Here is a 25,377-nt window from a genome sequence, read left to right on the forward strand (position 1 = left end):
ACAGTGGGATCGCCTCGTTTCAACTCGAATTCTGGAGGAACACATTCAAACCAAGCATACGGGACTCTGCTGAGCACCCATGGACCAAATACATCACTGCATCCACAATCAGTGGTCCAAACTAATGATTAAGGAATGTCCCTGGACAGAGATCTGACATCCTAGGAAGTAGACCCCTGGGCTGCAGCCTCCTCCCCGCTCCCTGCCCCACCTTCCCCACATCCACTCAGCAGCCACACCGGGCCACCTGCGTCCCTGAGCTCCTGGGCCCTCACGCTCCGCTCACCGCACTCTCTGCTCCTCTGGCAGGGGCTCCCTTCCTTTCTGCCCAGTTACACCCATCTGCCTTCAAGAATGCACAGCAGGCCCCTCCCCTTTCTCCCAGGACTCTCCCTGACAGCGGGCGATGCCCCATGTGACTCTCTCTCCCTCTCTCACTCCAGCCACCTGTCCTATGGCTGTGTCTGTCTCAGCAATGGGACTCCTTCTTTCCTCCGGGACAGCCCATTACCTAGCCTGAGGTAGAACTTCTGTTTAGGCTTCTCCCAAAGTTTGACAATGACCCAAACATGTGGCTGGATAATGCGATGACAATAATAGGATGAAAATATAAAAACTAAATATTATGAAGTGCATGCAATGTGCCAGGCCAGAGTCCAAAGACTGCCTGTGGCGTCTCATTCAGTCCTCAGGAAACTCTACTGAACGACTTGGGTCCTGAGCACTTGCTTGGAAGCCTCACTAAACAGTGACTGAGAGCGGCATGGTCACACCCAACACCACTGCCCTCCCTCCCCAGTACTTCCCAGGTGCAGATGGCTACACCATAAGTGCCCCTGAGTGAAGGTCAGCCAAGTGGGGGCGCTCATGGCCACAGAGATGCAGAGCACACTGCAGCAGCGTGGCTTCAAGGGACACTAGACACTCAGCCTGCACCAGCGGGGAGGAAACAGGACAAGCGGTCGGTGACAGAGAGTTCCCCTCGCACAAGCTGCAGGCAGCCACCCAAGGGAGCAGCACCCAGCTCTGTTCACTGGCCTCTGTTCCAGTCACCAAGAAAGAGATGGCTCCCTGGGAAGAGTGGCAGTCCTGGCAAAATACTGTCCAGCCAACCTGCATCTTGACCCCAGGCCACACACTGTCACCCAGCCCTTCATTCACAACCAGGAACTTGTTGCCAGCTCCTCCCCCCAATTCTGCTGTGTCCCCACCCTGAGAGTGACCCTGTGAGTGACATCTCAATCAGCACAGCCCCTGAGTCATGTGGCCCATTGAGAGACAATGTCACCACTGACCAAAGAGGGCTGGAGTGCTTTTAGCAAAGTCTCTTGGATTCAAGCACAGGGTTCATTCATTCATCCAACAAACATCAACCTGCCACACATTGTTACAGGTGTCATGGAGACAGGGATGGACGAAACTGACCAGGATCCCACCTTCCAGGGGGAAGGTCCCAAGATGAACTCCAACATCAGCCAGCGGCAACGTCTGTGAGGACCATAAAATGGGAAGATATGGTCGGAAACAGAAGGGCAGGGAGGGGGCGGAGGGCTGCGAAAGCCCAGGTGGTCGGGGAAGGTGCCTCACTAACAGCCAAGGTACAGGAAAGGACCAACCCAGGGAGATGCAGGGAGCAGGTGCTCCAGGCCAAGGGCACCCACCAGCATCTCAAGACGGGGGCCTTAATTGTGGATTAATTAATTAATAGGGTTTTCAGCTACAGTTGTCTCAACTCTGGTTTCAAACCTGAGTGACTGATGATCAAAGCAGCCACAGGTTGCCCCAGACCACCTGTGTGTGAGTCCCCAGCAGGAAGGTCAACTCAGTGCAGAATGCTCATTTCCAGGACAGAAGAGCATGGAGCACGTGGCCCTCCCTCGGGCCCACAGCACCCTCCTCTTCAGAACTGGAAGATCATCCATGACTCCATCCTCAGGTGTGGCCCCTGGGCCTTAGGTGTGAGCAGAGTTTCAGCCAAACACAGTAAACCCAGCCACCTACAGGCCCGTGAAGCAAAACCACAGGCAGTTTAACGGCTCTGGGACCCTGTCCAAGTTCAGCTGGGCAGTTCCCAACAAGGCTCTTTTGGTCCATCTGCACATTAAAGTTTGCCAATCCAGGGCCACCTGGGGACTCTCAGGGCAAAGCCAATTGACAAGGGGCTGGTTCCTGGGCACACAGAGCTCTGTCCCCAGCACCACTCCCCCCCCCATACATTTCAATAAAACCCTCTCCCCTCAGCGCAGCACTGGGTCCTGACATGCACACAGATGGAGACAATAAAGGACAAGGGCTCCCCAGGAAACCATCCCACAGTCTCCACAAATGAAAAAGGGTTTACACAGTAGACCCCAAACAGCTTCCAGGGGCCATTATGGAAAGCAGGTAAATGAAATGCAGTTTAAGAATATTTTCCTTATTTAAACAACATGCACCAAGTGCATGGGAGAGAAGATGACACTCTGCTCTGTGACATTGCAGTGATCAAAGTACTCAAAGGGAACTTCTCAGCGACACCTCTCTTGAAGCCCCAGCTGCTCACCATTGCAAGAGGGACGATGCCCACAAAGGTCGTCTGGCTGACGAAGATCTCGGAGACCACCAGCTCGCTCATGGAGTCCTCAGCTGGGTACTCCACCTGCCAGGTGATCTGCTGGGCCCCCGCCAAGCCACTGCTGTTGTCAATGCCAAAGTCCACTTGCAGGATCTCGTAGATGGAGCCATTCACTCTGGAAAACAAACACATATTAAAGTTCAGCTTGAAGCACATAACTCAGCACAATGTCAAGGACACAATAAATGGCCCATTCCTCTTTGTCAACCAAGGGAATGATTGCCACCTTCCACACATGACAGTGTTGACAGAGCATGGCCCACTGCCTGGACATCTACAGTGAAAAGGCTAAGAAAGGAGAGACAGAGGGCCAGGCCTGGGTGGCCAAGGGCCACAGGAATCAGGAGCCCAGCAGCTCAGCTCACGGCTCCGCCCCCTCCCTGCCCACCTCATCCTGGCCTGCAGGCTCTCTGGTCACAGGACTGCCCCCATCCACCTGTCCCATCTCCTCCTACACCAAATCTGATCAAGTCTCCACTTTCTCTCTGGTCTTTACCAGAACTAGGAGGCTGCTCCCAACGCCTCCTAGGCTCTCAGCCTTCCCAGGACCTCAGAGAAGCCAAGGGGGAAGTGGAATCCAGGGAGAGGATGTGGAGGCAACTCCGTCTGGTCTGTTATTTGGTGCTGCTAAGTCTTCTCTCTGGTCCTGGGTGAATATAGAGAATGGCCTCCTGGGGCAGGGGTGGGGTCTGCCTGAGAGGGTCGCCCTGCCACACCTCAGGTGGTTCCTGCTCCTCCCTGACTTTCCAGCCTGTGAGATGAACCAGCCCCAGGAGCTGCCGGAGCCCAGTGATGTGTGGAACAGCGATTCAGTCAGTTGTTTCCATCTGTCTCGTGGTTGTACCTGGAATGTTCCCCAAAAGCTCATGTTTTGATCAGATTTGGTCCCCAGTGCAGCATGTCCTGAGGTGGGCTTGGGGGACTGACTGGATCATGGGGCTCTAACCTCATCCATGAGTGAATCCACTGGATGGACTCATAATCTGAATGCACTGCTGGGAGATGGTGGAAACTGAAGGCAGTAGGGCATGGGTCGGGGAAGCAGGTCACTACAGGGGGTGCCTTGGGGACGAAGTCTTGTCCTTGGCTCCTTCCCCTGACCCGACTTCTAGCTGGGCTGCTCTCCTCTGCCACACCCTTCCACCATGATTTTCTGCCTCACCTCCAACTCAAAGCCATGGAGTCAGCCAACCCCAGATGGAGACTTCTGAAACCATGAGCCAAAGCAAACTTTTCCTCCTTGGATTATTCGTATCAGGAATTTTGGTCACATCAGTGTAAAGGTGCTCACACAGCATTAAGAATTTTTTAGAGTACTTTCATCAATGCAGAGGAAGGAGGCCACATGCTCTGTGGGGGCTGGCGCACTCACTGGTAAGTCCTCCTCTAGGGAGAAGGGCTCCTACTGTCCAACAGCCCGCTTCTGACCTGCTCTTGAGGGGCCTTTCAAACTCAGAGAAGGGTCTTGGGGTTCAAAAGTTTGTGCTCAAAGTTATGAGCACAACAGTCTCTAAGGGATGAAGATCTGAGTTTCAGCCAGGGACCGTCACCAGGCATGTTCTCCTGGAGTGGAGAGGTGTGTGTGCAGTGTGAGTGTGTGTGAGTGAGTGTGAAAGTGTGTGTTTGAGAGTGCGTGTGAGTGTATAGTGTGGGTATGGTGTGTGAGTGTGTGTGAGTGTAGGTGTGTCTGTGGGAGTGAGTGTGGGTGTGGGGGGTAGGTTGGTGAATGTGTATGTGTGCAGTGAATGACGAGAGAGTATGTGAGTGTGTACATGAGTGGGGGGGTAGTGAGAGTGAACGTGCGTGTGGGAGTGTGGGTGTGCTGGGTGGGCATGCAGTGCCCCTGGCCCTGGCCCGCAGCCTGCTCCCCAAGGGACCTGCACTCTGGGATCCCAGCCTCTGGGAATTCCTCCTACAGCGAGGATGGTGCCTCCTCCCTAGGCCAGAGTGGCTGCAGCTCCCACCTGTCAAGGGGGAGGCGTGGCTCCCGAGCTGGTGGCTTGTCCCCAGGCCACATTCAGCCACTGGCAGCTTCACTCACCAGGGCAGCAGATTTCTTCCTAGGAGGGCAGAGGGCACAGGGTTAGGGGGCCTTGACTCCTCCAGCAAGTGTGTCTTTACATGGACTGTTTTTCCCCCACAGACTTCTAGATGGTTCTGAGCCACCAGGACAAGGTGGTGCTGTCCTTCCCACCCCCGGGAGTCTTTCTAGAAGTGGGACCACAGAGGCTGCCTCTGGCCTCAGCTGTTCTCTCTTAGGAGCCTCTTTCTGGGCATTAATATTAAAAATGAAGAAAACGCGAGATAAACAGTGAACAATAATCACAGAACAAATGTCAGGGACAGGACCTGTGGGCCACTGGAGACTGAGCCTCCGCCCCTCCCTGGACAGCGAGCACCTGAGGACGCAGTCATGGTGCCGTCACTGTGCCAGGTGGGACCGGCGTGGTGCTTGGAAAGCTGTGGGATTTCAGATGTTGTTTAACTCACTGCACACAAGAAGCTACAGCCGGGGAGTCCTGGGGTGGGTCCTTCTGCCTGGCTGGTAAGTGCTCTGAGGCTCTCCTACAGAGGCTCCTCTCCCACGGCTGAGTGGAAGCCACCAAAGCCCAGGCTTGGCACCACAGTCCCCTCAGCACCCCACCCTTCGCCTTTCAGGGTGGCGTGTGGAGCTCCCCTGTGCCAGGCACCCAGAGCTCACTGGTGGCCAAGAGGTGAGCCCCTGTACTAGTCAGGTAAATTAAAAACTAAGGCAAGTCTGCACCTTGATAAAGGCTATCATAAAAGTAAAATAGAAGAATTAAAACTTTTTAAGGTTGAAATTTTCAATTTTAAAACATTACCATTTATAAATACGATTTTTCATTTTAAAATAGCATATGAACTACAACAGGAAAGGGTGCTCAGGGAATGCCCGGGGAAGGAGCTGACATTTGAGCTGAGACCTAAAAGATGGATGGAAGCCAAACAGATCCTCAGCAAACGTTTGTTGAATAAATGAGTAAATCTATTTTAAGCCAAAAAAAAAAAAACAGGAAAAATGTGTCCCAAGCCATCAGCACGAACACAAGGTGCTAAGTAAAAAAAAAAAGAGCATCCTCAGAACGCCACCCCCTCTGCCACTTGCCAACTGCCCAGGCCTGTCCCTGCCTCCCCACCCCATCCTGGCCGGCTCTGCCACAGCCCTTACCCTTGAACGTACTGCCACTAGCTGATGATATCTATCGGCTCTCTCTCTCTCTCTCTCTCTCTCTCTCTCACACACACACACACACACACACACACACATACACACATGATTTTTCTCCTGTTTTGCCCACTAATGTCTCCCCAGGACCTAGGACATTGCCTGGCCCAAATCAGCGAGTCGGACTGTGCAGCTGCACCCTGGGAGGCCTCAGGGGAACTCGCACCAGTGACAGCAGAGGGGCTGTTCTACAGGTGTCAGGAGGACACAGACCTGCCATGGACTGGGCCGCTTAAGGAAGGGCAGCCATACAGCCTGCTGTTCACTTCCCTTGTGGCCCCCTTCTGTCCCCTCCTGACATCCCTCCTGCTCTCGGAGTCCCCACCAACTCCGGTCTCCCAGGGAGGAAAGGACCAAGCCCTACTGCCCGCCCCTCAGCAGAGCAGAGGCCCTCACCCGGCGCTCAGCCGCTGGGTTTTCATGCTGATCTGATGAAGGTTTCTCAGAGTCCAGCATGGAGTCCTCCTGCCACTCCTTAGAGGCAGCCCTCCCTCCGCACTGGCATGGTCAAGGCGCCCTGCTCCCTCTCGGCACGCTCTGGAGGGCTGCTGCAGGTTGAGGAGCCAGGCACTGGTGGCAGAGAACACTCGGGAGCCCTGAGTTGTCATCAGCACATCACCAAATTGCTATGTCCGTCTCCTTTAAAAACTCCACAGCTGTCCACTGGGACTAGTCCACAGAACAGGCTCCCCTTGCTGCATGGCTGGCAGAGGGGAAGGATAAGCAGAAACCCCAAAGCTGCCACTTGGCCTTGCTGAACTGCCCGTGGCCAAAGCCACGCTTCACTTAACTGTCTCCATGACCTCGTTTTTACACAATTTGAATTAGCTGTCAGTATTTTTTAAAGTGGAGAATCCACAACCAAGGACTAATAATAACAGGACTTCTTGGGGAGGGAGCGAAGGTCAGATAACACTGTCCCACTCCCCAGAGGTGACGGCCAGCAAGGTAGCAGAGTGCTGGCCACTGCCACGGCACTGAAGCTCTCCAACAGCCTGAATAACTTTGCTCATGTGTCAAATCCCTAAGTCCCTAGAGACATTGTGGCCTTAGAGAAAACACAGTCTGGTTTTGACCTCTAGCAGAAACCTCGTGAGCTGTGTTCCCAGCACACAGGTGATTGTTCATTGAGAATTCATCTCCCAGGCCCTTCCTGTGCATCCACTGGGCAGGACGTGGCCCAGTCTTATCCTGAGACCCCTTTCTCTGCCCTGGCTTTGGACTCAGCAGTCAACCATGACCTCACCTGGATGAGGGACAGCTCTTGGGAATGAGAAAGTCCAACTAGCATATTCCAAACTTGGTTTTGGCTGCTTTTTCAAAGAAAAATATAAACTCTAGGCAGCCATGAGGTGACCTCTTCTGCCAGGTAGGTGAGACCTGAAAACCTAGGTCAGAGTGAAAAGAGGGACAGAAAGGAATAGACCATCCCAGAGCTTCTGGCAGATTCCCATGGTAGCTCCTTGGGTTCCATGAAATACCTCTTTCAAGTTAAATCCTGTTTTCTGAAAGCTAGATTTAATTAGAAATGCCCTCTCTCATCAAATGCCAACCCAATCATTAGCATATCTCTTTACTGCATACCCATGATCTTGTACCTAAATCCATAGTCTAATGACCTGTTATGGTTTAGATGTGAGGTGTCCCCCAAAAGCTCACGTGTGAGACAATGCAAACAGGTTTTAGGAGAAATGATTGGGTTCTAGCCCTAGCCTAATCAGTGAATTAATCCCTGATGGGATTAACTGGGTGGGAACGGGAGGTGGGTGGGGTGTGGCTGGAGGAAGTGGTTCCTTGGGGACAGGGCTATGGGGTATATATTTTATATCTGGAGAGGGTGGAGTCTCTCTCTCTCTTGGTCTCTAATCATCATGTGAGGTGCTTCCCTCCACTACACTCTTCCGCCATGATGTTCTGCCTCACCTCGAGCCCAGAGAATGGAGCCTAGTGTCTGAGTTGAGACCTCCGAAACCATGAGCCTCCAAATAAACTTATCCTTCCCTAAAATTGTTGTGGTCAGATATTTTAGCCACAGCAGTGAAAAGGCTGACTAAAACATAACCACAGGTAAAGATGTGCTCACTGGGGAAGATTTCAGTGGAGGCTCATAGTCCTCAGGAAGAGCATCAGTGTCCTCTGCAGGTCCAGGTCGAGGGAGAGGTGGAGATCAGCTTGAGTGAAAGCCAAGGAGGAGCCGCCTGAGGAGAACTGTGGCACAGAGAGAGTAAAGCAACCACCTCATGTGACACAGGAGGGGGAAAGGAACAACACAACGTACTGCCCACTGCCCAACCCTGCTCTCAGGGCTCCCAAAGAAGGCCCCACCAGGAACTCAGTGGGAATTCAGAGGATCCCCAGGCACACGGGATGTCTTTTGGCACTGGACAGGGAAGGGGAAGCATCAATCCAGTGGAGGAGGAAGAGCAAACTGTCTCCAATATCCATTGTGCTCCTTCCAAAAACCAAACACACAGCGCTCTCAGCAAAAGCCTGAAGACTTCTGACTCAAAGCACTTAGAGAAAGTTCTAGACAATCATTAGCTGACCAGGAGATTAGCTGGCCACATTGGCCAATCATGAGCTAGCTAAACAGAGATTTCAGGGGCCACATGTGTCAAAGAATACACACACTGCAGCTTCAGCTCAAGAAATTCATGAAAAATTTTTAAATATTTTTTTAAAAAATAAATGGTACTAACTACCAAAAAAAAAAAAACTCTAGAAGAGGAAAGTAATCTGATTTCCCTGAGTTGCACATTATTTTATTAAAATTCCAATTTCCAGCAAAAACATAGGACATGTAAAAATAATTAAGAATTATGAAACACATAGAGAGGGGGAAAGAGTATTTAATAGGAATTGTCCCTTAGAAATGGCAGGTGTCATTCTTAGTGAATGATTCTTTAAAGATATTTGAACATATAAAAAGAACCAAAGGAAACTGTCTAAAGAACTAAGGAAAAACATTGAGAGCAATGTCTCACTGAATGGGAAAGACCAGTGGGATAGAGATTATACAGAAAGAATCAGATGTAAAATCCAAAGCTGAAAATAAGAACAACTAAAATATCAAATTCACTATAGGAGTTAAGCAAAACTTTTGCCTAGGCTGAAGAAAAATATCAGCCAACTCCAAGATAAGTCAGTAATGATTATTCAAAATAAATAAGAGAAAGAAAACAAAAGAGAAGAAATGAACAAAGTCCAAGAGACCAGAGAATGAATACGCACATAACCGGGGTCCTAAAGGAACAGGGAATAGAGAAATCAGTGGGGGAAAAGGCTATTTGAAAAACAACTTTCCCTAATTTTATGAGGAAAAAACATTAACTTTCATATCCAACAATTGTACATAGGATAAACTCAGGAGAGATATATGCCAAGATGCATCATAGTTAAAATTCCAAAAGCTGAAAATATGAAGGGAATCTTTAAAGAAGCAGAAGAAAAGATACAAATCAAGTAAAGGCAGCATCAGTAAGACTGATGGCTGATTTCTCATCAGAAACCATGAGGCCAGAAGGTGGTTGGATGGCATATTATATTCAATATGCTGAAAAAAAATAGATAAAGACAGACAAAAAGGAAGGAATGAGGGGATGGGAGGGAAGGACAAGAATTCCATGTCCAACAAAACTATCCATCAAAACTGAAGATGAAACTAAGACATTCCTAGATTAAAAAAAAAAGTTAGAAATCATTGCTACAAGACATTCCTCACAAGAAATACTAAAAGTATTTCTTCCAGCTGAATTGAAAGGACTCTACACAGTAAATCCATTATATACAAAGAAATAAGGTGTACCAATATAGTTGGCCTTACAGTTTAATATAAAAGAGAGTATGAATTTTCAGAATAACTTTTTTTCTACTAGCTCATTTAAAAGACAAATGCATCCCTGTCTTGTTCTAGTTTTCAGAGGGAACGCTTTCAATTTTTCTCCATTTAGAATGATGTTGGCCTGGGGCTTAGCATAGATGGCCTTTACAATGTTTGAGGTATGGTCCTGTTATCCCTGGTTTTTCTAGAGATTTGAACACGAAGGGATGCTGTATTTTATCAAATGCTTTCTCAGCATCTATTGAGATGATCATGTGATTTTTATCTTTGAGTCTACTGATATGATGAATTACATTCATTGATTTCCATATGTTGACCAACCTTGCATCCCTGGGATGGACCCCACTTGATCATGGTGTTCTATCTTTTTGATATGTTTTTGTATTTGATTTGTCAGAATTTTATCAAAAATTTTTACATCACTTCTATTAACGTAATTCTTGAAATTCTAGCTAGTGCAATCAGACAGACAAAAGAAATTAAAGAGCTACAGATAGGAAAAGAACAACTCAAATTATCACTACTTGCAGACAAATTGATTCTATACCTAGAAGACCCAAAACATTCCACCAGAAGTCTCCTAGAACTAATAAATGAATTCAGCAAAGTAGCTGGATATAAAATCAACACCCATAAATCAGAGGCATTTCTGAATATCAGTGACAAATCCACTGAAAGAGAAACTAGGAAAATCACCCCATTTACAATAGCCTCAAGAAAAAATACTTGGGAATAAAGTTAACAAAAGAGGTGAAAGACCTCTATAATGAAGACTACAACATGCTGAAGAAAGAAATTAAAGAAGACCTTAGAAGATGGGAAGATCTACCTTTTTCTTGGACAGGCAGAATTAATATTGTCAAATTGACTGTACTATCAAAAGCAATATACAAATTCAATGAAATCCCAATCAAAATCCCAATGACATTCCTTATAGAAATAGAAAAAGCAATCATGAAGTTCATCTGGAAAAATAAGAGACCCAGAATAATCAAAGCAATCCTTAGCAAAAAGAGTGAAGCTGGTGGCATTACTATTCCAGACCTTAAACTATACTAACAGCAATAGTAACAAAAACAGCATGGTATTGGCATCAAAATAGACCCGTAGACCAATGGTACAGAATACAGTCTAACCCACATAACTACAGTTATCTTATATTAAACAAAGGTACCAAAAATGTACATTGGAGAAAAGATAGCCTCTTCAACAAATGGTGCTGGAAAAACTGGAAATCCACATATAACAAAATGAAATTAAACCTCTATCTCTCACCATATACAAAACTCAACTCAAAGTAAATCAGTGACCTATGAATTAAACCTTGTGCCTAATGGAAGTAAAAGTAGGCCCAATCTTTATCATATTAGATTAGCTCCCCCCCCCATCTTAATAAGACTCCTATAGTGCAAGAATAAAAACCAAGAATCAATAGATGGGATGGATTCAAACTAAAAAGCTTCTTCTCAGCAAAAGAAATGATCAGTGAGGTGAATAGAGAGCCTACAGAATGGGAGCAAATCTTTACCACAAGCACATCAGATAGAGCATTAATCTCTAGTATATATAAAGAACTCAAAACCTTAACACCAAAAATCAAATAACCCTATCAATAAATGGGCTAAGGAACTGAACAGACACTTCTCAGAAGAGGATAAACAATCAATCAACAAACATGAAAGCATGTTCAACATCTCTAGTTATTAGAGAAATGCAAATCAAAACCTAGAAGACCCAAAACATTCCCCAGAAATCTCCTAGAACTAATAAATGAATTCAGCAAAGTAGCTGGATTTACTCTAAGATTTCATCTCACTCCAGTCAGAATGGCAGCCATCAAGAATACAAACAACAATAAGTGTTGGCGAGAACATAGGTAAAAAGGAACATTCATACATTCATTCATACATTCATACATTCATACAACCACTCTGGAAAGCAGTATGGAGATTCCTTGGAAAGGAACCACCATTTGACCCAGCTATCCCACTCCTTGGTCTATACCCAAAGGACTTAAAAGCAACATACTACAGGGACACAGCCACATCAATGTTTATAGCAGCACAATTCACAATAGCTAAATTTGGAACCAACCCAAATATCCTTCAGTAGATAAATGGATAGGGAAATTTTGATATATGGAACATTACTCAGCATTAAAAGAGAATAAAATCCATGGCATTTGCAGGTAAATGTATGGAGTTGGAGAATATAATTCTACGTGAAGGAAGCCAATCCCAAAAAACCAAAGGCCGAATGTTTTCTTTGATATGAGGATGCTGACTCATAATGTTGGGTGATGGGAGCATGGGAGGAATGGAGGAACTGTACATAGGGCAAAGGGGAGGGAGCGGAAGAGTGAAAGCAAAGGGGTAGGAATGATGGTGTAGTGAGTTAGATACCATTATCCTAAGTACATTCATGGAGACACGAACGGTGTGAAAATATCTGTGTACAGTTAATCACTTGAAAAATTGTGCTTTATATGTGTAGTATGAAGTGAATTGCATTCTACCATCATGTATAACAAATTAGAATAAATAAATAATTTAATTTATTAAAAAAATAAAAGACAACTGCATAAAGCTCTAATGATAAATCCATGATGATGATCATATAACATAGTAAGATAATTTGTCAGACAACAACAGCACAAAAGAAGAGGGGAAAACAGTGCTACATAGGACAAAAGCTTTGCATACTACTGGAATTCAGTTGCAAGTAGACCATAATGGACTGCTATAAAGTAAGATGTGGACTTTGACCCCTCGGCCAAATACCCCCCCCCCAAAACGCATTTAAAAAAGGCAACACTAGGAGATTAAATTTATAAACTTGAAAATATTTGTCAGAAAAGAAGGCATTAGTAGAGAAATAGAGGAAGAAAAGACATAAAACATAGAAAAATAGCAAAAAGGAAGGCATAAACCATGTTATCAGTAATTACATTACATGTTAATGGATTAAACACTCCAAACAAAACACAGAGATGAGCAAAATGGATTTTTTTAAAAATGCTCCAGCCAATAGATAGATTCATACCTCAAATTCAAAGACACATGTTAAGTTGAAAATAAAATAATAGGAAAAAAATACCAGCCAAACTAACAAAAATAGGGCTGAGTCACTATACAAATATCAGAAAAAAATGGACTTTAAGACAAGAGTTATTACTATTGACAAAGACAGATATTTTATAATGATAAGTTCATTAAGAAAATATAATAATTATAGGCATATATGTATCTAACAATAGAACACCCAAATATATAAACCAGAAACAAACAAGAGATAAATGGAAAATTCAACAATAATACTTGGAGGCTTCAATGCATTACCTTCAAGAATGGTTAAGACAACTGGGAGAACATCAACAAGGTGAAATGAACCACAGTATAAACCAAGCTAAACCCGAAAAACATCTACAGAACATCCACTCAGCAATGGCAAGGGCCTCTGCCTTTCAAGTGATCAGGGACTGTTCTTCATGACTGAGCATAAATTAGGCCACAAAACCAGCCTCGACAAATTGAAAGAGTTGAGATCAGACAGTATGTGATATCCCACCACAATGGAATAAAACTAAAAATCAATAACAAAAGAAAGTTAGGAAAGTCATAAATATGGGAGCATTAAACCCTTCTAGGTAACCAATGAGTTAAAGAAGAAAGCACCAGAAATTAGTAAATACCAATGCGAAAGCAAAACATATAAAATTTGTGGAATGCAGTGAATCAGTGCTTTGTGGTAAGTTTAGAGCTACTTAAGTTTATATTTTTTTTTAAAGAGGAGAAATTTCTCAAATCAATAACCTAACCCTCCACCACAAGGAATTAGTGAAACCAGACTCAGGAGACAGTATAGAGACGATAGTGGAGATGCGTGAAATAGAGAACAGAGAGAAGCAGAGAAAGTCAGGAGAACCTCAAGTTGGCTTCTTGAACAGATGAAGGAATCAGCAGACCTCTGGCTAGACTGACCTAGAAAAAGGGAGAGAAGAGAAACTGCTATAATGAGGAGGAGAGCAGGACGTCACCACAGACTGTAAGGAAATAAAAAGGCCCACAGGGAACCCTCTGCATAACTCTGGGCCTACACAGCAGATAACCTGGACAGAACAGGGGACATCCTACAGGGACAAGACCGCTCTGAAATTACATAATCAAACATTTATTTGTTGGAAAATAAAGAAAGTGGATTCGTAGACAAAACCTGACTACAAAGAAAAATCCAGAGCCAGCTGGCTTCATGGATGAAATCTACCAAGCATTCAACACAGAATCATCATGGATCCTTCACAGAATCTCTCCTCACCCCTGAAGAGCATCAAGGAACACTCCCCAACTCACGTTGTGAGGCCAGCATTGCCCTGATAGAAAACCATATAAAGATAAAGAAAATTATGCACCAATATCTTTTATGAATATAGATGTAAAATTCTCAATAAAACACTAGCCAGATGAATCCATCAACATACAGAAATAATTCTACACGTGACCTAGTGTAATTTATTGTAAGAATGCAAAATCAGTACGACACATGAAAATGAATCCATGTAATGTTCCATGTTATTAAAATAGACCACCTTGAGGCAGCAAGTATTCGACAAGCCCTAGTTCACTTATATATTAAAGACACTCAACAAAATAGAAAAGGCAGGAAGATCATTAGCCTGAGGAGAGCACCTGGGAGAAATTCAGAGCTCATGAAACCTAATGGCAAATGCCAGAAGGTTTCTGCCCAATGTTGGGAACATGACAAAGACGTCTCTTCTCACTTCTGCTCAACATCTCACTAAGTTCCTCGCAGGACCACTGGGCAAGAAACAGAAACAAAAGGTGTCAAGATTGGGAGGGACAGACAAGGTGACACTCTCCTCATTCACAGGCCATGCAACATTCATATGGAAAATTCTAAGAAACCCACATACACATTAAAAAAAAATCAGAATCAAAAATTAATTTCAACATGGTCATAGAAGACCAATATACATAAATTAATTGCATTTCTATATACTGATGATGAATAATCTCGCTATAAACTTAAACTTAATAAAACAATTCCAATTACCATATCAAGAAAAATAAAATACCTGGGGATAAATTTAACAATGTAAGTTTAAGACTTGTATACTTAAAACTACAAAATGCTGCTAAAATAATTTTTAAAAGACTAAATCAATCCTAAATAAATTTTAAAAGGTGTCCTATGTTCATGAATTAGATGACTTAATGGTATTAACATAGTAAATCTCCAAATTGATCAAATTCAACACAACCTTGAAGTGCCTTTTATGCATTAATTACAAGTTGATCCCAAAATCCATATGCTAATTCAAGTGGCTCAGAGTAGCTAAAACTATTTTTCGAAGAGAAAAACAATGTTAGAGGACTCATACTTCCCAATTTCAATCTTTACTACAAAGACACAGAATTCGAGAAAGCTTGGTACTAGCATAAGAACAAACAAATAAATAAATGGAAAATAATTTAATAAACCCTTACATTTCTGATCAATTGCTCTTTGACAGGATGCCAAGACAACTCACTAGGGACAAGACTGGCCTTTTCTACAGATGGTGTTGGGACCGTTGAACATTCACACAAGAAAAGCACGGCTCTGGACCCTGCATCACACACCTGCAAAGGCATCAGAGAGCAGGTGAAATGCCTCCTCGAGGTTGGAGAAAAATGATAAAAACTTTTGAAAGAAAACATAGGCAATAATCTTTGTGACCTTGACTTAGGCAACCATTTCTTAGATAGGAAATCAAAAGCATGAACACAGATGGGAGAGACAGGAAATCAAACTTCATCAAAATGGGAAGCCCTGGTACTTCAGAGGGAGCTGTCAGCCAAGTGAAATGACAACCCATAGAATGAGGGGAAACTTTGCAATCCTGTCACTGACAAAGGACAGTTATCCCAAATATAAAGGATGCTTAAGACTCAACAAGACAAAGAAAACTATCCCAAGTAAAATTGGGCAAAGTATTTAAATAGATTTATTTTGACACTCAACCTTATTATCCACTAAGAAAATGCAAATGAAGACCAGAATGACGTGTGACACCATTAGGATGTCTCTAATTGAAAGACAGGGAAATGAGAACTTGGCAAGGGTGGGAGACGCCTGGAAGCCTCCCATTGTGAAGAGCAAGGTAACAGGGTGCAGCTGACGTGGAAAACATCCTGGCCATTCCTCAAAAAGAACTGAACACAGTGTTGCCCTAGGACTCAGCCATTTCTCTTCTAGCTACATCCCCAAGTGACATTAAGACATTCATCTACATAAGCCTGGTGCACGGATGCTCCTGGGGGGCATTGTCCATGATGGCCAGGAGGTAAAAACAGCACCAGTGCTCATCAAGTGATGGGTGGAGACAGAGCGTAGTGCTGCCAGATGAAGGCGTATCAGCGACCATAAGAGGAATAAAGTAGTGGCAAGGGCTGTTGTGCCCGCAAACCCTGAAAACAGCTTATTACATGAAAGAAGTCAGTCACAAAAGACCACATGAAATGTCCAAATGTCCAGGATTGGCCAATCTGTAAAGGCAGGAAATAGACTGGCGTCTGCCAAGGCCTGGGGCAGCTAGGGGACAGAGGATGGCTGACTGCTGGGAGGGGAGAGGTGATAACAGGGTTCTGGACCACACAGAGGGGACGACTCCAACAGATTTATGAACACACTAAAAACCCCTGACTCTTTAAAATGATGGATTTTGTGACATGTTAATTACAGTTCAATTTTTTAATGTAGAAAAAAATGAGAGGAGGATGAATTTGTGAAAAGGACATGCATGTTGTGATTATTTTCATCCAGTGGTGAACACATGCAGCAACCTTCCACAGTTTATATTAAAATCTAAAACATTCAAGGTGATTATAACATCTTCCTCAGAGAAAGGAGGGAGAAGTGAGATCAGGAAGAGTGACATAAAGGCTCCAGTGATCTCTGTGACACACATTCCTTTTGAAAATTGAAGAAAATAAAGCCAGCCGGGAGTGGGCACAGGAGCGCTGCCATGAGATTATTTTCTACCCTTTTCTCTCATCAAGAAATATCTTCCTTAAAATAGAATGTTATCATCCTCGGCTTCCTCTTGCTCGATTTATTCTGGTTTTGCTTCAATCTCAAGCAGGCTCTTGTGTACACGCACGCCCCACAACCCTCCGTGGACCTCCTGGATCAGCCCCAGCACGTCAGCTCCCGTTGACCCACTTCCAGACCCCAGGAAAAGGATGTCGTCCTTGTCTTGTTCCATTTTAAAAAAAATTTTAAGTACCTGGCAAACTGGGGTGAGCGGCTCCATTTCTGCTTACCAACATTTTCCCAGAGCTGAAAACAATAAATCCTGGTAATGAGCAAACACTTTGGGCACTGCTGCTTCCTGAGCTGCCAGACCCACGGCGATTTCTCACACTAACAATTCACCCGCTTCCAGCTTATTTGATTTTATCAGCATCACCGTGACAAGCCCGGAGACAGCTAAGACAATTGCCACAATTATTTTTTTTCCTCTGTCGCTATCTTTCTGACAACATCCCAAACCCTTCCAAGATATGACGGCTCAGGACCATCTTACCCCAAGTTCCTGATACAAGTTTCTTTCTCTCTCCCTCCCTCCCTCCCTCTCTCTGTTTCTTCCTATTTTCCTACTACGGGCCTGGGGAGAATCTCTTGTTATATAAAATGCCCAATGGATTGCTCCCAGGGATCAATTTCTATTTCCATGTCCTTGGAGAGGAAAAACAAGCCCGTGCTGACCAATGTGAGAAGTGAAGTGGCAGACAGGGGACATAAGCAAGTGGACAAGCATCGGATCTTGTTAACTCCGTGCAGATCCCAGGGGAAACATTCAGCATTTCGCCTGAGAGCAGAGCTGGGAACCGGATTTTGATTTATAACAAAATGCTAATTTTTAAACAAATGATGCATTCCCAGGATTCAGAAGGTGAAAGAGAACCATGAAAATGTTCCTCCCCTGCTGCTCTGCGGACCCCAACAACCTACGCTACTGCCCTCGGACAACCAAAGTTATCAGTTCCCCAGGGATCGACCAGAGACCTCCTCTGCACCTGCAAGCTGGAGTGAGGGTGACTCTTTGCCTTATTTGACACAGGTGGTGCCATTAGGCACTCGGTTCTGCATCTAGAGTTTGGATTTCTGACTCCAGGTAAAGGAGAGCCCTGGCCCTCTGCTCACTGAGGATGGAATGGTGGAATGATCTGGCTAGGAGGGGACATCACAGGCAGTCACTTGGCCAGCCTGTGGCAGGCCCAGAAAAGGTCACTCTCCTGCATGCCCGGGGGGGGGGGGGGGGTAGGTGAGCCTAGCTCCTGCCTAGGGCACAGGAGGCAAGGCCACACTGCCAGGAGAGTGGCACTCACCCACCACGCCTCTGGCTCCAGGTGTGCCCTGGAGACCCTCAGAAGCCAGTTCTCTCCCACTGATTTGCACATTTACTGAGGGACCACTGCCTCCCCAGCCCCACTCAGTTACATCCACAGATGGGGAAAGGGAAGAGCAAAGTCATAAGCCCTGGCCACTCTGTGCTGTGCTGCCCAGGGCCACTCTGAGGCTGTGCGGGGTGGGCCTCATTAGCAGGATTTTCTCCAAACCTGACAGGCAGTTTGTCTCCCCCAAGTGAGAGCAGCGGCTAGCAAGACCAGGGTCCTGGGGTCATGCCCTGTGCATGTTGATTCCCTGGGCCCCTCCAGGTGGCCATGGGAGGTGCCTGTAAGTCCAGCCCCTGCAGCCTGGCCTGGTCACTAGGGCACTTTGGCAGCTATGACTGCTCTCACCACCAATTCATGTTGAGCCCTGGTGCTTTCCCTGCTGGGAGACGGAGCAACATCATGCCCAAAGAATTTCCCTGGGCTGTCCCTGAAGAAGACTGTGCCAGTTATGACCAGGGCTTTGTTCCTTGCTGACCTACAAAGATCAGGTCCAAGATGAGCTGCCCAGGAACACTAGATCAGGAGGCTCGGCTTCACCTAGAGCCACATCTATTGGGACAGACTCTGACGGCACCTCCTGGGGTGTTTGCTGCTCTCAGACAAAGGGCTGGAGCTGGAAGTTGACTGCAGTCTTCCTCATCACCATTCAGGGCCTCTGTGTCCATCCTTCTTGTCACTCAGGTCAATCTCTGGGTGTGCTGAACCCTGTCCCTCCTCCAAAGCCACATCCAATGTGTCCAGAGAGCCTGTCATTCTGCTTTGGAGATATGTGTTTTAAAATTATCTTCACTCTCACCTCGGCTATGACTTCCTGCCAGTACCAGTCATTATCCCCGTCGAATCCTGGTTATTGCAATAACTTCCTGAAGAGGCTCTCTGCGCCCTCCCTCGCCACCGCCCCTGCACTCTATTTTCTACACTGTGCTCAGTTGAACACTCCTGGTAGGACATAAGTCAGGGCTTTCCATTCTCCTGTTCTCAGCTCCTTCCCACAAGAGCCAGGTCCTTAGACAGGGTTCTGTGCGAGGCCCTGCACAGCCTGGCCCCTGACCCCAGAGTCTCCTGCTCATTCTGCCCCAGCCACACCTGCCCTTGCTGTTGCTGGAGCCCCAGGTGTGCATTGCCCTGTGGCCTCTAAACCAGCCCACACCTCCACCTGGGCCACCCAGGCTGCTCACCAGCCACTCACTCCCGGACCTTCAGGGCTTGGTCAAAGGTTGCCTTGTAAGGAGGGGTCTTCTCTGATAAAGCAGCTAAAGGGCCATCACGTACACTGGAGTCCCCCACCCCTCCGCTAACACCAGAGGACACACTGTGTGCACTTGCCTTTGGGTGGGCGATTCATGCCTGGCGGGAAGCTCAATGAGGGTAGTGCTTTGTCCTGCATAATCACTGCGATACCTCCAGCACCCAGAAAAGTACCTGAGCCACAGAGGGCACCCTATGAAAAGATCATGAAGGGATGGGCGAATGCTCGAGTGAGCTGCCAACCTGGAGTGATGACACCTCAACAGACACCTCTTCATCTTCCTCAGGGCATGTGCAAGGATGTCCTCGTGTGTGAGGCCCCACTCCTGCCCAAGCCTGGCCGTCCATGCATCATCCCCCTCCTGCTCTTAGACATTCCCCTCCAGAACAGCTGGGGGTTACTTTCTTTTTTAAAAATATATTTTTTTAGTTGTAGTTGGACACAATACCCTTTATTTTAATATTTTTATGCGGTACTGAGGGTTGAACCCAGTGCCTTGCACATGCTAGGTGAGCGCTCGACCGCTGAGCCACAACCCCAGCGCCTGGGGTAAACTTTTGTTTGGGAATTTTTCTGCAAAAGAGTTTCCCTTCACTCTGGAAAAGTCTGAAATGGCAAAGCTGTTGTATGCTGGAATCTCAAAAACCCAAAGGTAAGATTGAGCTCCGGTCTCACTTGGAATTCATTGCTCCTGGGGAACTGATATTAAAATATTCAATACTAAACCTCAGGAAGAGGGTGCACCCCATGCTCCATCTTTGAAATAGTTACGCCTCAGTTATGAGGGTCAGGCTACGGGAATCCTGGAAGTCAGCTGAAGCCATTTCCCTGGGGAGGAAGCCGAGATGACTTCTCATTTAGCTCCCAAGCCCTCCGTGTGCACTGAGCTGGAGTTTAGTAGTTTTGACATTGACTAATGTTTGATAAGTTTCTTTTTAATTTCAAAAATTGAAGTCCATGCAAGACAGTTGCATAGCAAACAATCATAATATATAAACACATTATCTTGAAATATAATATCCATATGTTAACATTCATCTATTTTAAGAAGAGGAGTTTTGACAAATGCAGAATCATGTAATTGTCACCACCGTCAAGACCTGGAATGTTCCCACGACCCTGAACGATGCCCGCATGCCCTTGCAGAGGATGCACTTGCCACCCTCCCAGTCTCCAGCCGCCATTCATCGACTTTACCCAGCTCCAGTTTTGCCATTTCCAGTATTCCTGGACCCTGGAGGCGCCTGACATGCTGCTTCTATCACCACACAACAGGAGGCCTGTCCTGGCCCTGGGTGGCGGGTCCCTGCTCACAATGGGGCTGGACTTTGCTGTGTGGACGAGGCACAGCACTGTCCACTCACCAGCCCACGGACGTCGGGGCTCTTTTCAGCTCTGGCCAGCTTCGAAGGCTGCTGTGAGCATCATCTGCCCCTTGACAGGACATTTGTTTCCAATTCTCTAGAAGTGGGCTTGCAGGGTCCAGTGGCCAGCAGGTCCTTCACAGAGTTGGAAGTCAGCCATTATTTCCTCAGGTGTCTCTTCTGCCCCCTTTTCTCTCTCCTCTCCTCCAACTCCAGCTCCACATGGAGGCCCCGTTGCTGTCCCACAGGACCCTGATACATGTTTTCCAGTTTTTCCCTTCTCTTGGATCATTCCATGCGTCTATCTTCCAGTACACTGACTTTTCCCCTCCATCATCTCTAATCTTCTGGGAAGGCACCTAGTAAAATGTGTTTATTGCATAGTTTATGTAGTTCCAAGCTAGAATTTAAAATTTATTCTTTTTATAGTTTCTGTTTCTCCATTTCTATCCATTGTACTAGTCTGTTGTTTGTTGCTATAACAAAAGAAATGAGGCTGCTGAAGAAGAAAGGTTTATTTGGCTCAGCTAGGAAGTTTAAAGAAAAGGTGGTCCCATCCATTAGGTCTCTGGTGGGGACCTCATGCGGAGGGGATCCCAGGAGCGGAAGCTCCTGTTCTAGAGAGATCACGTGGAGAGAAGGAAGCCAGAGGATTCCAGGACCAGCCTCATGCTTTTCTGACAACCTTCTTATGAGAACTAACCAGGGTCCCATGCAAACCATTGTAATCGCTTTCCAGGGCACACTGCCAGTGACCCAGTGACTCCCCCAGGCCCCACCTCTCAAAGGGGCCACCTCTTAACCTCGCCACACTGGGGGGCCACCACTTCCAAACCATAGCAGGCTATTCTCCTTAATGTCCATGGTTAAACTGTTCATGATGCGCGTTTGATGATCTTATGCACCTCCACTGAGGTTTTCCTCTGCTCTGTGGTCTCATTTTCTTGTTTCTGATCATTGCAGACAACGTGGACGATGCCTAGTAGAGGCTCTGGGTTCAGTTACACATCTCTGAAGAATCGTGCTGTTGATTTTTGGTTAAAGACGTGATTAATCTGAGCTTCTTGGAGCCTTCAGAGGGTCAACCACAGATTTGGGCAGATTATACACGGGATTTGAGGCTCCTTGCTAAAGGCTCTTCCTTCTCCAGGATTAGCCCCTCACTTTCCCATAGCCACTGTCATCCCCAACTCTGCCTCCATTTCTTCAAGCCAGTAAGACTCAATTTTCTGAGTCCCAGCTTCCCTGCGGGGGGCCTGCACCCCTCAGTCTCTGAGTCATGAAGCAGGAACACACACACACACACACACACTCACACACGTGTGTACACACATGCACACACACGCACATGTGCACACACACACATGTGCACACACGTACACACAATGCGCAGCCTATTCTCACAGCCCTTTGGACCCTCCTTGTGACTGGGATGAGTCTGAAAAGGCTCCTTCGAGCCTTCGAGCCTGAGTCTGCTTTCCCCCCATGGCTCAGGTCGCCGTCTGCACTGCCAGGCAGGAGGCCCAGAGCTGGGGCTGCAGAGGCCGGCGCCGAGGCCCCAGTTCAGGGGTGAGCCAGGGTGAGGGGCTCTGGGTCTCGCCATGGGCTGCGGCGAGCAGCTTTCCCTGGGGAGTGGGCATCTCCCGTTGGTCCATCAGCCCGGAACTCAGAGCACCTTCGAATCATAGAAAATTATTTTTTAAAGATAAAAGAGAGAAGGAGATGGACAGATGGCCTAGGATATTAAAAAAGAGAATCTTTGACCTCATTACCCTTGAAATTCAGTGGCGTTGAGAGAAGCCCGCAAATAGACTGACATTCTGAATGCCATTTGGGTCAAAAATCAGATGACTATTCTTGTAACCTTCCATTTACCTGGCGGCTTCTCAATAAATGTCAGCCGGGCAGAAAGTCAATAGCAGGGATCTGCAGGCTCCTGCCGTCCCAGAGTGTGCCCAACTCCCTGGTGGGGCTCTCCTCAGGAACACAGGAATTCTCCTGGCACCAAGTAATTAAAACCCAAGGATTCCTTCACATCTTCTACTTGGCCATTGTATTAATTACAACAGCCTCAAAATCTTTCTCATAGGCCAGTAATCTTTCTCCAGTAATTAGGTCTTAAGTCAACCTCCACTGGAAACCCCTGTGTGTGTGACCTCATTTCCTCTTGGCTGATGAGGTCAACCCAAGCCCTCCTGAGATGCCTTACGTCAGATGGGTCCCTTCCTCTCTGCCCCACTATGATCAGGAGGGACTAATCTGGTCCCCAGGAGCAAGGCTGAGCCAGGTTCATGCTTGAAATCATAGGAAACAGTGATCACAACGGGGACATTTTCCCTTTGTCTCCCAGGGCTACCTAGACAAAGGATGCAAAAATGAGATGTTCCAGGACAGGAAAAGGCCCTGTGTCCACGGCTCCCGCAGCTGTTCCCCGGGCTCCCAGGCAGGGACAAGGAGCTCCCACAGGATTGGGCGCCTGCACCTGGGGTTTGTCCAGTGCTCACCCCACATTAGTCTCATTTTCACAAATGTGCCCGTTGGTTTGTGTCCTCAAGGAACAAAATGATGCCATTGTGATGAGATCCGGATGAGAGTCGGCACCAGGTCAGCTCCTGGGAGCAGGAAGACCATTAATTGGCCTCAAACAACAGAAGGACAGGTGCCACCTGGTGGGGCAGCTGAGCCAGGCTGAGCTAATGAGGGGCCTGTGGCCGTGGACAGCCTCTCGCCAGCTGAACTTTGGCATCACGAGCAAGTGTCCCCCACACACTCGCCACCAGCGTGACCAAGCCCATGGTGGGGAGGGTCCGACTCAGCCTGACATCCAAGCAGAGGGTGAGTCCTGCTCATCTCCCACCTCCCAGGTCCCCCTACAAAGCTAAGTCAGAGACGCCTCAGTCTTAAGGCGATCATTTGCTCCCTCTGATGCGGGCCGGTGGACTCGCCCTAATGAGAGATGCGGGCGTCTGGGGCCCGCACCTGCTGCCCTCAGAAGGACAGCGCATGGTCTGAGATGTGTGAGCTTCTGATGGGAACTAGACATTGGAAGTTGAACGATCCCAGAACATCAAGGTCAGGGTGCCCAGGAAGACACCAAGGAGGCTAGAGCCACCCGTGCCTGCACGCGCCTCTCATCCCATCAGTTCCAGACTCACGCTCCTGGCGGGTCTCTGGATTCTGGCCCAGAGGTCCCTCATCGGGTGTTCAGTAAGGTCTTGTGAGCATCCCTGGGTGCCAAGCCCTGTTCTCAGCCCTGCATCATGATGAGCTCTTCTGGTGTTTCTGTTCTAGTGAAAAGAAATAGCAAGCAATGGAGAAATAAAGCAAGCAGCACTCGACAGTGAACGTGGCAGCACTGGTGGCCTTCCCCAAACGCTCCCAGCTCCCTGTTCCCTGAACACGCCAGAGGGGCACCTCTGCCCCCTGGGGTTGGCTGGGCCGAGTCTCCAGTTTGCCCAACACATTTTTGTCTCCTTGGTAACAGAAGCATTTACTCCCTAGAGAGAGTCTCTGTCTCCCTCAGCCATGGCCACCAGCCACTCCTGGAGGATCTCAGAGCACCCTGGTCTGCCCAGCAGCATGAAAGGTAAGAAGCAAGATGGGGGTGGCTTTGTCCATGAGCAGAGGCCCTCTGCCCACTCCTGGGGAAGTCTGGCTAAGGGCTGAGCAGGTCTCCTGTCCACCATGGTACCTGTCAGCCTGGACCACAGCAGACACAGGCCCATGGGCTCCCTGGCTGTCCAGTCCAGCTCCTGGACACCTGCTGAGTGGGGCACCGCTTCAGGGGCAGTTTTCTGAAAGACAGATTCTTCCCCTGTTAAGTGACACCCCAGGAATCAATGAAAGAAGGGGAGCAGCTAAGATCCCTCAGGTAGAGACAGAGGAGTGCCCGGCTCAGAAGGACAGGGCCTCAGTGGACAATACAGGAGAGGAAGAGACCAGGCGGGGCCGTGGCACACACCTGGAATCCTAGGGAGGCTGAGGCAGGAGGGTGGCAAGTTCAAGGCCAGCTTCAGCAACTTAGTGAGGCCCTAAGCAACTCAGTGAGACCCTGTCTCCAAATAAACAATAATGAGGGAAGGAAGGGAGAAGGAATGAAAGAGGGAGAGAAGGAAGGGAGGGAGGGAAGAGACAGGGATCAGGAAGCAAGGACACAGAGCCTGGCCTCCAGCAGCAACTACATGCGCCTATGGCTCAAGACTGCTGGGCTCCTCCTCAGCTCTCTTTCCAATGGTCCAGGAGTTTCACAAATTCCCCGGAATAGAGGATGGAGCCTTGGACATCTGGAGGCATGGGATGACGCAGACAGGCCTCCCGCCTTATCCAGACATGGGATCAGCCTGAAATTGCCAGTCCCACACTCAACACCTGCTATGACAGGAAAACCCGGGACTCCTATAATGTCCCAAAGTTGAAGAGCAGCCTTCAGTCAATGTAATGAGGCACCGTGGCTCAACCAGAGAGCCTCTGCCCAGCAAGCACAGGCCCTGGGTCAAATCCCCAGCATTGCCAAAAATACAAACAAAAAAACAAATTGCGAGTATAACTCCCCAACAGGAGCAGGATGTCCAAGGTGAGATCTGAAGTGCTTCCCATCTAGACG

The 25,377-nt window shown here is 47.4% G+C and overlaps 1 protein-coding gene across 1 annotated transcript in view; it reads right to left on the reverse strand.

The window, feature by feature from the left end:
• Positions 1-25,377, reverse strand: part of LOC114080875 (transmembrane protein 132B) — a 322,273-nt gene that overhangs the window by 91,182 nt on the left and 205,714 nt on the right. Inside the window, exon 4 of the mRNA XM_071612063.1 lies at positions 2,543-2,729. Within this exon, the coding sequence (XP_071468164.1) occupies positions 2,543-2,729 (187 nt within the window). The remainder of the gene's footprint in view (positions 1-2,542; positions 2,730-25,377) is intronic.

Source organism: Marmota flaviventris, chromosome 1 (genome assembly GCF_047511675.1).
Source record: "Marmota flaviventris isolate mMarFla1 chromosome 1, mMarFla1.hap1, whole genome shotgun sequence".
NCBI lineage: Eukaryota > Metazoa > Chordata > Mammalia > Rodentia > Sciuridae > Marmota > Marmota flaviventris.